At 33.1% G+C, this 15,000-nt stretch overlaps 1 protein-coding gene across 3 annotated transcripts in view; it reads left to right on the forward strand.

The window, feature by feature from the left end:
• Positions 1-15,000, forward strand: part of LOC127067896 (protein bric-a-brac 1-like) — a 349,243-nt gene that overhangs the window by 333,283 nt on the left and 960 nt on the right. For all 3 annotated transcript variants that reach the window (XM_051003298.1, XM_051003296.1, XM_051003297.1), the window contains exons 6-9: positions 5,818-5,995; positions 7,722-7,807; positions 8,451-8,690; positions 9,102-15,000. The exon at positions 9,102-15,000 is cut by the window's right edge and continues 960 nt beyond it. In XM_051003298.1, coding sequence (XP_050859255.1) covers positions 5,818-5,995; positions 7,722-7,807; positions 8,451-8,690; positions 9,102-9,622 — 1,025 coding nt within the window. In that variant the 3' untranslated portion in view covers positions 9,623-15,000. The remainder of the gene's footprint in view (positions 1-5,817; positions 5,996-7,721; positions 7,808-8,450; positions 8,691-9,101) is intronic.

The raw sequence follows: 15,000 nt of genomic DNA on the forward strand, positions 1-15,000 counted from the left end.
ATTATTATTATTATTATTGTTATTCTTCTTCCTCTCGAAAGAGAGACAGATATATCGATACTGATAGGAAAGAGGAAAAGAGACAGAGAGAGAGAGGGAGAGAAAGAGGGAGAGAGAAAGAGAGAGCTAGAGCTAGAGATAGATAAAGAAAAAAAAAAGGGAATCCGAAAATCGCATGACTATTTTCTAGCTGACTATACGAGCCTGCTGAAGCTGAAGGCACCTACGTGGACTCGGCATGACCTTCAAGAAGCAATCGAGGCTGTGGTTACCCAAAAGATGAGGTTCACACAGGCATCAACAAAGTATGGTATACCTAAAGGCACCCTATACGACAACATCCTTGGTAAATCGAAGAGGATGATGGTCCTGGAGGAAGCTGGTTTAAATTCGAACGAAGAAACTGCCGTCCTTGAATTTTGTTGCGACATAAGCATTAGCCCATATAATCGACGAACGAAAAAGTCCCTTAACGTGATATTGAACTTCGTTGAAAAGTTAAGACGAAAACGTGATCCTGGGTTCGTATTTACCGGGCTCTCGGGTTTTCGTTGGTGGTGGGCCTTTTGTAAGAAACACTCTATAGTGTCCTTGTATTTCAACGATGAAAACGAGAACGAATGACCGGAGAAGATGGCCGATGACATTCATCGTCATTGCCAACGAGAGCGACGACGACGACCACGACCACGACCACGACCACGAATACGACCTCGAACACGACCTCGACCACGACCTCGACCTCGACCACGACCACGACCACGACCACGACATCGGCGATACACTTAGAGAGTGCAGCAGAGAGCAGACAGAGAAACGATTTAGAATACGAATATCTCAATAAAACTTTTGTTCATTAATTCTATATATGTATGTATATATATATATATGATAAATTGTACGTAACTGTGCGAGTTTATGTGATCGATTATTATGTAAAAGAAATTTGTATTTGACCCTTGTAATACCTTTATATGTTCTTCTATTATGCTTGAAAAATATCCTGAACGTTTAAAGTAACGTGTTTTTCTTCGTGAAGATGTTTTCTTATCTTTTATTTTATTTTATTTTATTTTCTATGTAATATTGTATTAAAGAAAGGAAACGATTGTTTTCCGTAAATGAAGTAAGAAATGTCATTACGTGTGTTTAAGTTATATTAAAAATTGAAAGCTGATATATCGACTCTGAGGTATTAAAAGGGTTAAGATAAAATTTTGCCTAATAAAAGAAAAAGAAAAAAAGAAATTTGACGACACTTGATTGGTCAAGCAATCAAGGTTATCTATTTCACGAACGAAACGCTTTTAAACTTTATCAACGAAAAAAGGATAGTAGAAGTTTGTATTGGAACAATGAATTATGAAAATGTGGGATTATTGAATATTTGAGATATAAATTCTCTTTAATTAGAGTTTATGTCTTACATCGCATGTGTTCAATGTCGTGGAATTATTTATAAAAGATTTCTCAAAATTGTTTCACATTTGTAACTCAACTGTTAGATATATGTACGTCGACTAAACAATAATTCGTATTCTCCGAGTAATCGTGATTTATTAAGATGTCACAAGTGCCTTCCGCTTGATCGTCTTCCATTGGATATTAATTAATTAATTAGTTAATTAATCGTATGTACCTAAGAACGAACGTAAAAAAAAAGACGCATTAAATGCATTCCATTTATATAATTAACGCAAAACGCGGTTGAATTATTGTATATAATACAACAATTTATACATAGATATCTACGTATCGTAATTTTCGATATAATGCTCGATGATATTGAAAAGATTTGTATTTTTTGAGATATGAATTTTTTTCTTTTTTTTTTTCTGGTTTTTTTTTCTCTAGATAAGAGATAGATAAAAGAACGTTGTAAATTTTTAGGAAAATTATAACGCTTATATTAATTGTCAATGCTAATGTTAACAATGCATAATGATTTTCAACGATATTAGAATTCGTGATATTCTAATATTAGATTAGATGCGTCATAGCTACGATGACGTGTCATAGTAATAAAGAGAAAAAAAGAAATAATGAATGAAAGAGAGAGCGAGAGAGAGCGACAGAGAGAAAGAGAGAGAGAGAGAGAGAGAGAAATATTTTTTGCGAAATAATTATTGACATTAAAATACTCTATTTAACAATTCGTATAATATCTTTTTTTTACGAATTGTTATGTTATGTTATTCTTATTATTAGAAACTTAACTCAAAGTCATAAAACGAAGTTACACATATGTATATGTATATATCGAGAAAGAGAAAAAAAAAAAAGAAAAAACAGAAAAGAAAATAACACACGTATGTGTATAGTACGTATACGTACTCACAGAGAAACATATCGTTCGATCACAAAGGTCGAAACTTTTGCATTTCTTAATTTAGCATCATGAGAAGTCCGATCGTAATAAAATCGTAATTATTATCTTCGATGATATAAATAACGTCTCCCGTTAACGATAATTAATCATTAATTAAGACATTTAAAGAAAGAATTAATACTTCGTACACATTAGTCGAATAAGGGACGTAAAGAAAGTAATCGAAAGAATTGAAAAATTAATTAAAGACTCGTCTGTGAGAAAAGAATTATAAAAACAACATTCCGTACATTATAATTCCTTTATTTGAACTAAAGAAAAGAAAAGAAAAGAAAAGAATAGAATAGAATAGAATAGAATAGAAAAAGAAAAGGAAAGGAAAGGAAAAAAGAGAGAAAAAAAAAGAAATGATACGAAACAAAACAAAAAAATGAAAAGGAAAATACGAAAAAACATTTTCTAACAGTAGTAAAATCTCTAATCTATTGAAAATATTAACGAAAGAATTTAAGAATAAATTAGAATCGTTTGTCAGAATAAAACTATAAAAACGTTCTTAACGTTAACATTCTTAACTCCTTTATTTCAACAGAAGGAAAGAAAAGAAAGAAAGAAAGAAAGAAAGAAAGAAAGAAAGAAAGAGCGAAAGATAGGAAGGAAAAAAAAACAAGAAAAAGAAAAATAAAAAAGATCTTCTAACGTTACATTTACATTTACAGATTCTTCTTCTATATTTTCTTTTTTTTTCTTCTTTTTTCTATAAATCTCAAAACTATTAAAAATATTACCGTATTGTGCGTTTGATATGTATTAGCGTATAGGTGTATACGTATATGCGCGCGTACGTGATCATCATCGTTGTGTTCAAAAGAGAGTAACAAAAAAATATAAAAAAAAAGAGTAAAGAAAAACGAGAGACTGTGTGAAAGAGAGAAAGAGAGAAAGAGATAGATAGATAGATAGATAGATAAATAGATGGAGATACATACATATAGATATAGATATATAGATAGAGATAAAGATAAAAGGAAATACGTATCACGCGATATTCCAAGTCTAGACTATAAGGAGACGCGTTTGTACGAAGGAGACGATAGATCATGAAAGTATAACGAGGGCGCTTCGTTTTACGGAATCTAATCTTGCATTTGGATTAAATTATCACGGTCGACTTTTCCGCTTTAGCAAAGGGAAACGAGAAGTGGAGAAGGAATTCGAAGAAATAAGATGTTTAAAGAACTTCCTTCTCTTACCTTTCGCACTCAATAACCCATAACCTTCCCCCACTTCTTTCCTATTCATCATTCACCATCAACCCCCACCGTTCAACTTAGCCACGCTCTCAATCGTTTTTAAGCTATTCGTGAAACAATTTTCTAAAGATAGAAAACGTAAACTCTTTTCTATCCTCGTCAGAATCGAATATGGGTGTGAGAAGAGTGAAGCGTGTGCTCGCACGCGCACGAGCTCGCGCTCGTATTTCCAATGAATTGTATTAATCGTCAAATTGGAGGAGGCTTAATTAAACTCAATAACTTAACTATTAAATAATCGTTGTGAATTAAGGCCATTCGTGCCATACTGGGTGCTCTCGATATATACAGTGAATGATCACGATACATGTAGATCTACGATGTGTATACTACGTAAATACGTGTATGACGAGTACGTATTTGGGAGAGAGAAAGAGAAAGAGAGAAAGAGAGAGGAAGAGTAAGTTTCTCCGTATGTTTATTATGTATGTATGATATGTGTGTGTGTGTGTGTGTGTGTGTGTGTGTGTGATACGTATGTAAGAAGAGTTATTATTTACCGAATAACGTTCGTTCTTCTTCGTTCTTCTCCTCGTTTCTGGAAAAACGCGCACGTAAATTCGCACTTTAAAAAAGTCTAAACTCGAGAAGAAATTGTTTTCTTTCTTTCTTTCTTTCTTTTTCTCTTTTTCTTTCTTTCTTTCTTTCTATATTTATTTATTTATTTATTTCTTCTTTTTTTCTCTTTTTCTTTTATTAGTTTTTATTTTTATCCTTTTTATCTTCTTAATCTAATTTTTTTTCTTCTCTCCTCCTTTTTTTTTTTTTTTTTTGTAATATTCGTCTTTGACAAAATTAACGAAAAGAACTGGGTGATGAATGCTTTTTAATATTTAAACTGTGTCCTCTTTCCAATATTAATCTTGATTATAAACTCGTTTATATTAAAATTAAGCGAGTAATTCGAATAAATGTCGAGTAGTGAGTATGAGAGAGAGAGAAAGAAAGAGAGAGAGAGAGAGAGAGAGAGAGAGAGAGAGAGAGAAGAAACTCGGAACGACTTCGAATTTCCGTGAGCAATGATTGTAATAGTGATGATGCAATAATTAAATAACGACGATAACCTAATTAGTATTTAACGTTAAATAACGATTATTATTATTATTATTATTATTATTATTATTATTATTATTATTATTATTATTATTAATATTGCTATTGCTATTATTTTATTAATATTATTATATTATTACTAATTAATATTATTATTATTATTATTATTAATATTAATATTATTATTATTATTATTATTATTTTTATTTTTAATATTATTAATACGTTTCCTTTCTATTCTCTTTTCTTTTCTTTTCTTTTTAAACGATTGAGCTTGTTTTGTTACAAATTGAACGCATCTTTGTAACGATTGTATAAACGACGACAATACAATCGATACGTTATATAATAATTAACAGGTTATGTAATAATTCATTTAACCTTTGAACTTCATATTTTGTATCTTTCTTAAGATTCTTCATTTTACAGGCAATCTACAATATCGAAGGTATAAGAGAGAGAGAGAGAGAGAGGGAGAGAATGAGAAAGAGATTGAGAGAGAGAGAGAGAGAGAGAGAGAAAGAGAAGCATATGTGGATCTTACAAAGTCAAAAACACAACTCGAAATTCTAAAGCGAGAAAGTATCAACAAGAAAAGAAAAGGATGTAACAAAAAACACGTTCGATTCAGTTTTACTACGCGTCACATTTTACGCGTCACAATCGCGCTTCCATCTACATGCGTATTTATTTATTCTATTCTTTTTTTGTTCTTCTTTTTATTTTTTTATTTATTTATTTTTTTTTTTTTTATTATTTTTCTATTTTCTTTTTTTTCTTTGTTTCCAACATAAACGAGAACGTAGAAATTAATACGTAAAAAAAACAAAAAACAAAGGACGAAAACAACAAAAAATAAAAAAGAAAGAAAAAAAGTAAATAGAGAAAACGAGAAATTCCGAAATTAAATCGGAATTTTTTAACGTTTCCGTCACTGTAATACGGTTTGTGTAGTGCTATACTATATACGCGTTTTTTCATATGTACATATATATATATATATATACATATATGTATGTGTATGTGTATGTGTATATGTACACATTAATTTGGCGTTTACAAAAAACCATTGACTAATTGTTTTCTCTCCGTTTTTTTCCACGGGGGGACGTTAACTAGCAGACAGCTACCAGTATCAGCTGCAGTCGATGTGGCAGAAATGTTGGAACACCAATCAGAGTCTGGTCCACAATCTACGCTTCCGTGAACGTGGCCCATTGAAATCCTGGAGACCGGAAACAATGGCGGAAGCGATCTTCAGTGTCCTTAAGGAAGGACTTTCATTGAGTCAAGCAGCGAGGCAAGTTTTTCTAGTTTTCTTAAATTCATTTCTTCATTATCTAATATTTAATTCGGTATAAAGAAAAGAAGAAAGAAAGAAAATAGAGAAAAGCAAAAGCAAGGAAGATGAGTTGTTGTTATCGTACACATTTTCTTTTAATATTTAATATCGATATGAAAAAAGAATGGAGACATTTTTTGATTCAATTTTTTAGAATCAAATAATTAGTTTCTAATGTATGTATATATATATATATTTTTTTTGTTGTCATTATTTTTTTTTATTTTTATTATCATAAAAATTATATATAAATTATAATTATAATTACTTATTAATGATAAAAGACGAAAGGAGACTTTCTCAATTCAACTTTCTGGAATCTTATAATTGATATATATTATTATTATTATTATTATTATTATTATTATTATTATTATTATTATTATTATTATTATTATTATTATTGTTGTTGTTGTTACAAAAATTAAATATAAATTATAATTATAATTAATTGTTAATGTCAAAAAACGAAAGTAGACATTTCTTTTTTTAATTCAACTTTCTAGAATCTTGTAATTAATTTATAATATATATATATATATTATTATAAAAATGATATATATTATAATTATAATTAATTATTAATATTATTTACGAATAATCGGTGTAAATGATGAAACGTTCGACGGATCTATATATAATTTCTTGGAAAATTCTCTGGCACACTGACCCATTTAATTTCTTAGAAAATTCTCTGGCACACTGACCTATATAATTTCTTGGAATAACACTTGATCGACGTCAAAGTAAAAGAAAACAAGAGGAAAAAAAAAGGAAAAGAGAGAGATACAGAATGAGTGACAGATGAACAGAAAGAGAGAAAGAGAAAGAGAGAAATTTATATACATTGTATATGTCCTCGAATTCGACGGACTCACATTCTTCGTCCTTTTCTATCTCTTTCTCTCTTTTTCTCTCTTTCTCACTTTCTCATGAGTTCGAAGCTGAGAAATTCGTTGAGGAAAAAAAAAACTACTGTTTTGCGTCGGTACTTCGTACATATTACATATATATTACCATAACTGTGTTTCTCTGTATAATACATATGTCATTTCTTGGAATTAACTACTTCAAAGTAGGTTAACTGAATTCATAAAAATGAATGATTGATCTGGTAACATAACGGTGTGTGTGTCTGTGTGTATTTCTTTCTTTCTTTTTTTTTTCTCTTTTTTTAAGAAGAAGTAAATATTCGAATTAATGATATCTTCGAATGCATGTATAATTCTTTCTTTTTATTTTATTTTCTTTTTCTTTTTTATCATTTCGTTTCTTTCTTTCTTTCTTTCTTCCTTCCTTTCCTTTTATTTTGAATCTTTATCGCTCCAACCATCGGCTATTCTGTCAACTAATAAATAAAATTTAATAAACATTCTTATAATAATATATAACTATCTTGAAAAAAGTTTATCGTAGCGTCTTTATTTTGTGCGTTTGAAAATTTATTAAAATTTGTTTTACATCGTTAATAAATGTATCGTATATCCGAACATGCTATAATATTTTTTGAAGCAATAACAGTTCGTTTAATCGAGATAAATCTTTCAAGATAAAAATCTTTCTCGAGGATTTCAAGATATTGATAAAAATGACATCGAAAATTCTCGCGAAAAATAAATATGCAAAGTCTGAAAGATGTTTAAAAACGATAAATAATAATAATACGTTATCTTTTTCTTTGCAGAAAATACGACATCCCTTATCCGACATTCGTCCTCTATGCGAACAGAGTCCACAACATGTTAGGTCCTAGCGCTGATGGCGGGGCCGGTAAGTATTAGTTGTCTCTTCACAATCTTTTTCTCCGTTGCTTTCTTTCGTTCTTCGATTCGTGATCCACCCTCAAAAAAAAAAAAACAACAGAAAGAAAGAAAAAGTAAAAAAAAAGAAAACAAATGAGAAAGAAAAATGAAAGAACATGAAATAAGAAAAGAAAAAAAAACATCCTGCAAAAATTCAGTTGTATCTACATGTATGCATATATTACATATACGTATACATATATTATGTAATACTTACATAATTATCTAATTTGTTACATTTTTTATCACAACTTTATATCGCACTACGTAATTTATATATACATACACAGAATGTATACATAATGTATTATGATTATGTAATTATTAATTACGTAATTACATAATTTATTACACAATATAATATATGTATATATATACGTGTGTGTGTGTAAATTATATTATAAAAAATTATCATGAGACTCCAATAGAAAAAAATAAATAAATAAAAATAAAAAGAAATAAAAAAACAATACCAACCATCGTGAATGATTTTCGTAAACGATACACGAAAAGCGAGAAACGAGATTGGTCACTATGATAAGCGAATAAATATGTGTAATTTGATTTAGAATGAATCGTTTTTTTTTTTTTCTCGGTTTCATTTAACATAGATTTGCGACCGAAAGGAAGAGGACGACCGCAAAGGATTTTACTCGGCGTTTGGCCAGACGAACACATTCGTGGTGTCATTCGTGCAGTTGTCTTCAGAGACGGTCATTCTCCACATATTGTTAAAGAGGAACCAGCATCGATGTATCCAACTTTGGCGAATTATGCAGCTTGCAATGGACCGGAAGGAGCCGTTAGTCCTGGTGCTGCTGCAGCTGCGGCGGTGGCTGCTGTTGCTCAAGGTATTTTTAAACATTTTAGATTAGGAAATATATAGAATTTTAGAAATTCCAATTTAAGAAAAACTAAAAGAAATATACCGTTAAATGATGAAACAGTTTCTTTAAAAAATTACATCAAATTTACGATCTAAACGTTAGCATAATTATAATACATCACACTAAAACTTGATTAGAGTTACTGTACATTTGACGAATATAATAAGAATTATATTTGAAAGGTTATCAGGAACTGTAACAAATTTCCTATAGTTATAAATAGAAGAAAAAAAAAAAAACAGAAAAAAATAAGAAAAATATATTAGATCTTGATTCAGAAACGAAGATATAGGTTTGATCGTTCAAAAGTATCGGAATAAATTTTAATAGAATAACGTGCGTGTATGAAGTAGAAAATGTAATTATTGTTTTCAGGTCTAAGGCATCAAATGTGTAGCATGGTAGCAGCAGCACACTCGCAACACGACATGATGGCGACGAATCTATCGACGAGCCTATCGACGAGTCTCACGTCGAATCTCCAAGCTGCGATGCAAGCGAGTCAGCATCACAACAACAATAATGCGAGCGGTATCGGTAGTAACAATGGAGCCGGAATGATCGGTTGTGGTGGTAACAACAATACCGGTAATTCACCATTGAATCTTGGCCTGGCGAGTCCAGGCTCTGGTGGACCACCTGAAAGTCCAATGGAAAGTCCACTGGCGAGTCCTTTGGGCCCATTGATGGATCCTGGACATATACCGGGTAGCGTAGAAGTTGGTATCGGTGTCAGTGGTATGACTTATAAGCCAGCACGGAGCTTCGTCAGTCCACGACCGGAGAATCTCTTTCAAGAGGATATAGCCGACCTCGTAAAGAGTCCGCACAGTCTCAAGGACAAGGACAAGATCCCAGTGAAGTTGGAACCCCTTACCGACTCCCGTTGCGAATAGTAAGCGACGATTTACGACTCTCCGAGAGCGAGTGAGCAAGCAAGTAGAGCGAGTGTAAAAAAGAGAGAGATAGAGATAGAGATGAGAAAGTGGAAGAGAGTGAGAGAAGAAGGAGAAGAAGAAGAAGAAGAGAGCGAGAGAAAGAGAGTAAGCTTTTTCTGTCCGTCGAGACGCGAAAGATAGATAGATAGATAGATAGATAGATAGAGAAAGAGAGTGAGAGCGAGAGAGATAAGAGTGAGTGAGAGTGAGAAAGAGAGAGAGAGAGAGAGAGAAATATATATAGAGATAGAAAGTGACGACGATTTTCCGTTCGACGGACCACAAGACGCTCTCTCTCTCGTCTTTCAGTACTCCGGGATTTCTCGAAGAACACTTTGAGGTTCAAATAGGAGAAGAAGAAGAAGAAGAAGAAGATGAAGAAGGAGGAGGAGGAGGAGAAAAAGAAGACGAAAAAAGAGAAGTATAAAGGAGCGATCTTCTCGAAAAAAGAAAGAAGAAGAGAGACGACTTTGGATTTAAAAGGAAGGTAGAGAGAGAGAGAGAGAGAGAGAGAGAGAGAAAGTTAGCAACTCGCTGAGAGAGATAGAAAGAGATAGAAGGAGAGAGAGAGAGAAGATATATATATATATATAGAGCTAGCGCGAGGACTTTTCTACGTACGAAGAAAGATTGTCGAGAATCGACGACGAGCCTTGTTCGTGGGCTCCGCTTGAACGCCACGTACAAACCCGCTGTTAGACTCTACGTGAATAAAGTAATTGAAAAGTAGAAGAAGAAGAAGAAAAAGAAAAAGAAGAAGAAGAAGGAAAAGAGGAGGAAGAAGAAGAAGAAAAAAAGGAGAAAGAGGAAGAGGATGAAGAATAAGAAGAAGAAAAAAAAAGAGATAAAAAGTCGCGTTGCGAACTTGAAAAAGTAGTAAAAGAAGAAGAAGAAGAAGAAGAAGGAGGAGAAGAAGAAGAAGAAGAAGAAGAAGAAGAAGAAGAAGAAGTTATTTCTAGGAGAGGAAGAAACAAAATTTCGTGAATAAGATAAAAGAAAAAGGAGAAGAAGAAGTGGGTGGGGAGGGAGAGATTTAGAATCAAAAAAAGGAGAAGCGGACGACGAGAAGATAATAATAAGAAAATGTAGGAAAAAGCGAGAAAATGTAGAGAAAAGAGAAAAAGAGAGAATAAGAGTGAATGCGTGCGTGCGTGCGTGTATGTGTTAGAGAAAGATAGAAAGAAAGAGAGCGAGAGAGGGAGAGAGAGTGAGAGAGAAAGAGAGAGAGAGAGAGAGAGAGAGAGAGAGAAAGAAAGAAAGAAAGAAAGAAAGAAAGAGAGAAAGAAAGAGTGAGTAGAAACTACTATCGAGAAAGCAGAGTCGTCATTCAAAAGCTGCGTCGTCGATCGTCGCCGGGTCGCCGAACGTTTCTTCTCTTCTTTCTTGTCGTCGTCGACGATCGGCGATCGAGAGAGACGAGATACATATATCATACATACACACACACACACACACATACACATATTCGATTTACTTCCAGGGAGAGGAACGAGAGAGAGAGAGAGAGAAAGAGAAAAAATAAAAAAAATGGTGGAAGGATCGTAGCTCACCACCCACCTCCCATTACCACCACTACAGCTACTCATTTACGCCAAAAACAGCAGCATCAATCATCAACATTAACAGAAACACGTTAACGCGAGAACACTTACTTAAAACATATATAAGATACATTAAACACGTGCGTAAGTATTATACTTACGTAAGTAAGTAACACAACATAATTTACACGTGCGTACAAACTTCTTTACAAAGGAACTTATGTATATGATCGATAAAGTATTCGGTTTATATTCAAATTATTCAAGTACACGCTGTTTTATTAACCTTTTGTTTCGTTCTTTCTTTCTTTTTTTTTTTTTTTATTTATTTATTTATTTGTCTTCCTTCCTTCCTTCCTTCCTTCCTTCCTTCCTTTCTTTCTTTTTTTCTTTCTCTTTTTCTTTTTCCTTAAGATAACTTAGAAATTTATATATATATGTGTGTATATATATATACATATATATGGATGAAGAAGTTTGTAATCGTACATGCAATTGCGAGAAAGAGAAAGAAAATACACATTGACGCGCTCGTATGTATGTATGTATTATTACATGTATTGGCGTACATGTTTATTATTCTTCTTCTTTTACTCGTGTCACAAATAAAGAATTTTACACGTACATTTACTTTCTACAGACAGGTATACACAAAACATACATCAGGGAGACATACGCGCTCGTATAAACATACTACACAGAGACAGAAAAATAGACAGCCTAAGTATACCAAATTTATACCTACGCGTACGATGTATATGACGATAATAGCTGTACTTTTAATGCCAAATGTATAATAATTCGTAAATACGATTATAATAATAGTCGTCGTGATCGAGAAGAGATTCGTTACGACGACGACGACGACCGGCCTGCGGCTTTTTCGCGACCCAAAAGTAGTCTCACAGCCTCCGGATACCAAATCACACACACACACACATACACACAAATATATATATATATATGAACATACACGTTTACAAACAAACGGATAAACAACACACAGAGAAAAACGTACGAGTGAGAGAGACACGTATGGTTAGTTGCGCGCTGCACTGCCCGGTCGTGACACGTGGCGTGTCGTTCGATCATTCTCCCTTCTAACCCTCATCCCTAACCCTCATCCCCTATTCCCTATATTCCAACCCTATCTACACCCTTAATCCTCCTAGTATTTTCATTTCTCCGAAACTCACTTCTTTTTCTCTTCCTCTTTTTTTCTTCTTTACGATCTTTTATTTTTTTTTTCTTACTCTTCCTCGTTTTGAGAAGAGAGAAAGAGAGAGAAAGAGAAGGAACGAAGGATTAAAAGAAGCGAGCAAAAATAAAAATTAAAAAAATAAAAAACAGAAAGGAGGAAGTTAAACTTCTCGGAGTAGAGTAATAATTTTAAAAGAATAAGATATGGAGGAAATGAAACGACCACGCCACGTAAAACGATTATTTTTCTAATCTGTGCGACGCAGTGAGCGATATCGCCGATCTTACATACATATACATATACTCGAGTAATATGTAATAATAATAGGAAGAAAAATACAGAGAGAGAGAGAGAGAGAGAGAGAGAGAAAGCATACGCGTATATACACTTATATACATACACACATACATACATAACACACAAGAAAGATGTACAAAATTTCACCCTACGATTGTCTACCGAATAAAGCGAGAGATAGATAGAAAGAGAGAAAGAAAAAGTTATAGAGAATGAGAGAGAGATAAACAGATACAGAGAGGTATTTAAGAACTGAGAAAGAGAGAGAAAGAAAATATATAAAGTGAGTGGAAAGAAAGAGAAAGAAAGAAAGAAAGAAAGAAAGAAAGAAAGAAAGAAAAAGAAAGTCGACGTCTTTTTATGAACGACGAGTACACATTGGGACGAAAAAAAAAATGATCGATGTACTTTATTAAGTGTAATTATTGCCTTCCTGCCATGTTTGGGGTATGCCAAGTATAAAAATTATAAGGTTTAGAGATTAGGGACGATGAAAAACGGGAGATGGTGACACAGGAACCCGGTGAAAGAATAAAAGGAAAAAAAAAGAAAAAAAAAAAAGATTGTATGAATTTGATAAATTGGAATGCGAGATAATAATATGATGTTGCGTGTCTGTTTTGTGCGTGTATCTATGTATGTGCGAGAGAGAAAACGATATGTGTGCTTGTGATATTGAGAATGAGAGAGCGAAAGAGAGAAAGAAAATAAAGGGGCAAATAAAGAAAGATAGGAACGTGTGAAAGAAAGAGAGAAAGAAAACGAGAGAGAAAGAGAGAGAGAGAGAGAGAGAAGATGGGTAGCTCCATTTCGTCGAGATATCGTGCTATTTTTCAAAATTTTACACGTTGCGCGTGACTTTTGCGAACGGGACCTTCGAACCTCCCCGACAATCGGAGAAGAATCTCGAGATTGTACTATATATAGTCGGTAAAGAAGAAAAAAAAAATAAATCAAAGTAAAAATAACGTCTGTCGGATCGTTACGAGAGTTTTGATCTGCGAAATTAGACGAGAAATATAAGGGACAAAGGGATAAATTGCAATGGGCGCGTATAAGGGGTTAGAGGTTAAACGATTAGCGAAGAAAAACGAGCTCTTGCACTATTCTTTTTTCTTTCTTCGTTTTTTTCTCCTTTTCTTTTTCTTTTCTTTTTCTTTTCTTTTTTTTTTTTTTTTTTTTCTTAAACTCATTATACAACACGTGCAAGAAAGTAAAGGGTAAGAGCGAAGGGGGAAGAGAACGAGTAAGGAAAAAGATCACTTGGCGCTCTTTCACGCATCCTCTCTCCGATTCTCCTTGTATCGTTATTATATACATACATACTTACGCGATAAAAAAGAAAAAAAAGAAAAAGAAAAAAAAAAGAATATATAAAATGTATTTATATACATATATATGTACTCGAGGCCTTCGCCTAACGTTTTACTCGCGATCACGTTCATCGGGAATAGATCTTTCGTAATGGAGACATCGACGGCCCATTCGCCTTCAAACATTTTTACGTGAGCGTTTTAACGAGCGTCAGAGCGAGACCAAAAAAAAAAGAAAAGAAGAAGAAAAGAAAAAGAAAAAAAAAAGAAAAACTCAAAAGTGACCTTCGGTAAGATTTTTAATGGTGTATTTTTTTCGGCCTTCACGGTGATAAAAAAGAAGAAAAAGAAGAACAAAAAGCAAAGGAAATGAAAAAAAAGGGTATTGTAGAGTGGGAGGATTGGGAAGAGAGAGAGTGGGTGGAAGAGAAGGAGGGTGGAGGGGGATGGTTACAGACGAGAAAGAGGGATCATACGGGAATTTATTGAAAACGCAAACGTATATTCCCATACGTCAAAAACGCCTAAATTAATCGTTTGATATGAGTACCGTACTTTTCACGTAGTATAAAATACAGATCGCGATCGCGTGCTGTTTCTTGTTAAAAAAAAAAAAAAAAAAAGAGAGAAAAAAAAGAAAAAAAGAAATAGAAGAATAAAAAAATAAAAAGGAAAAAAGAGAAAAAGGAAACACAAAAGTGCTACTATCTCCCCAGAAAATTGAGAGAGAGAGAGAGAAAGAGAGAAAGAAAGAGAGAGGAGCGCATCATCGGACCGCGTAGAGCGTAGAGAGATTGACGATGCGCGCGTTCAAATCTCTATCGACGTATATACGGTGCATAGATATCGTATCGAAATTTTTTCTGATATCGTACACTTTTCGACAAGACATTTCTTTTCCAAAGAAACCTCCATCTTTTTTGCTCTTCCTCTATCTTTCTTCTCCTCATCCTTCTCTTCCTCCTCCTTCTCCTCCTCCTCCTC

This window comes from Vespula vulgaris, chromosome 12 (genome assembly GCF_905475345.1).
Source record: "Vespula vulgaris chromosome 12, iyVesVulg1.1, whole genome shotgun sequence".
Classification (NCBI taxonomy): Eukaryota; Metazoa; Arthropoda; class Insecta; order Hymenoptera; family Vespidae; genus Vespula; species Vespula vulgaris.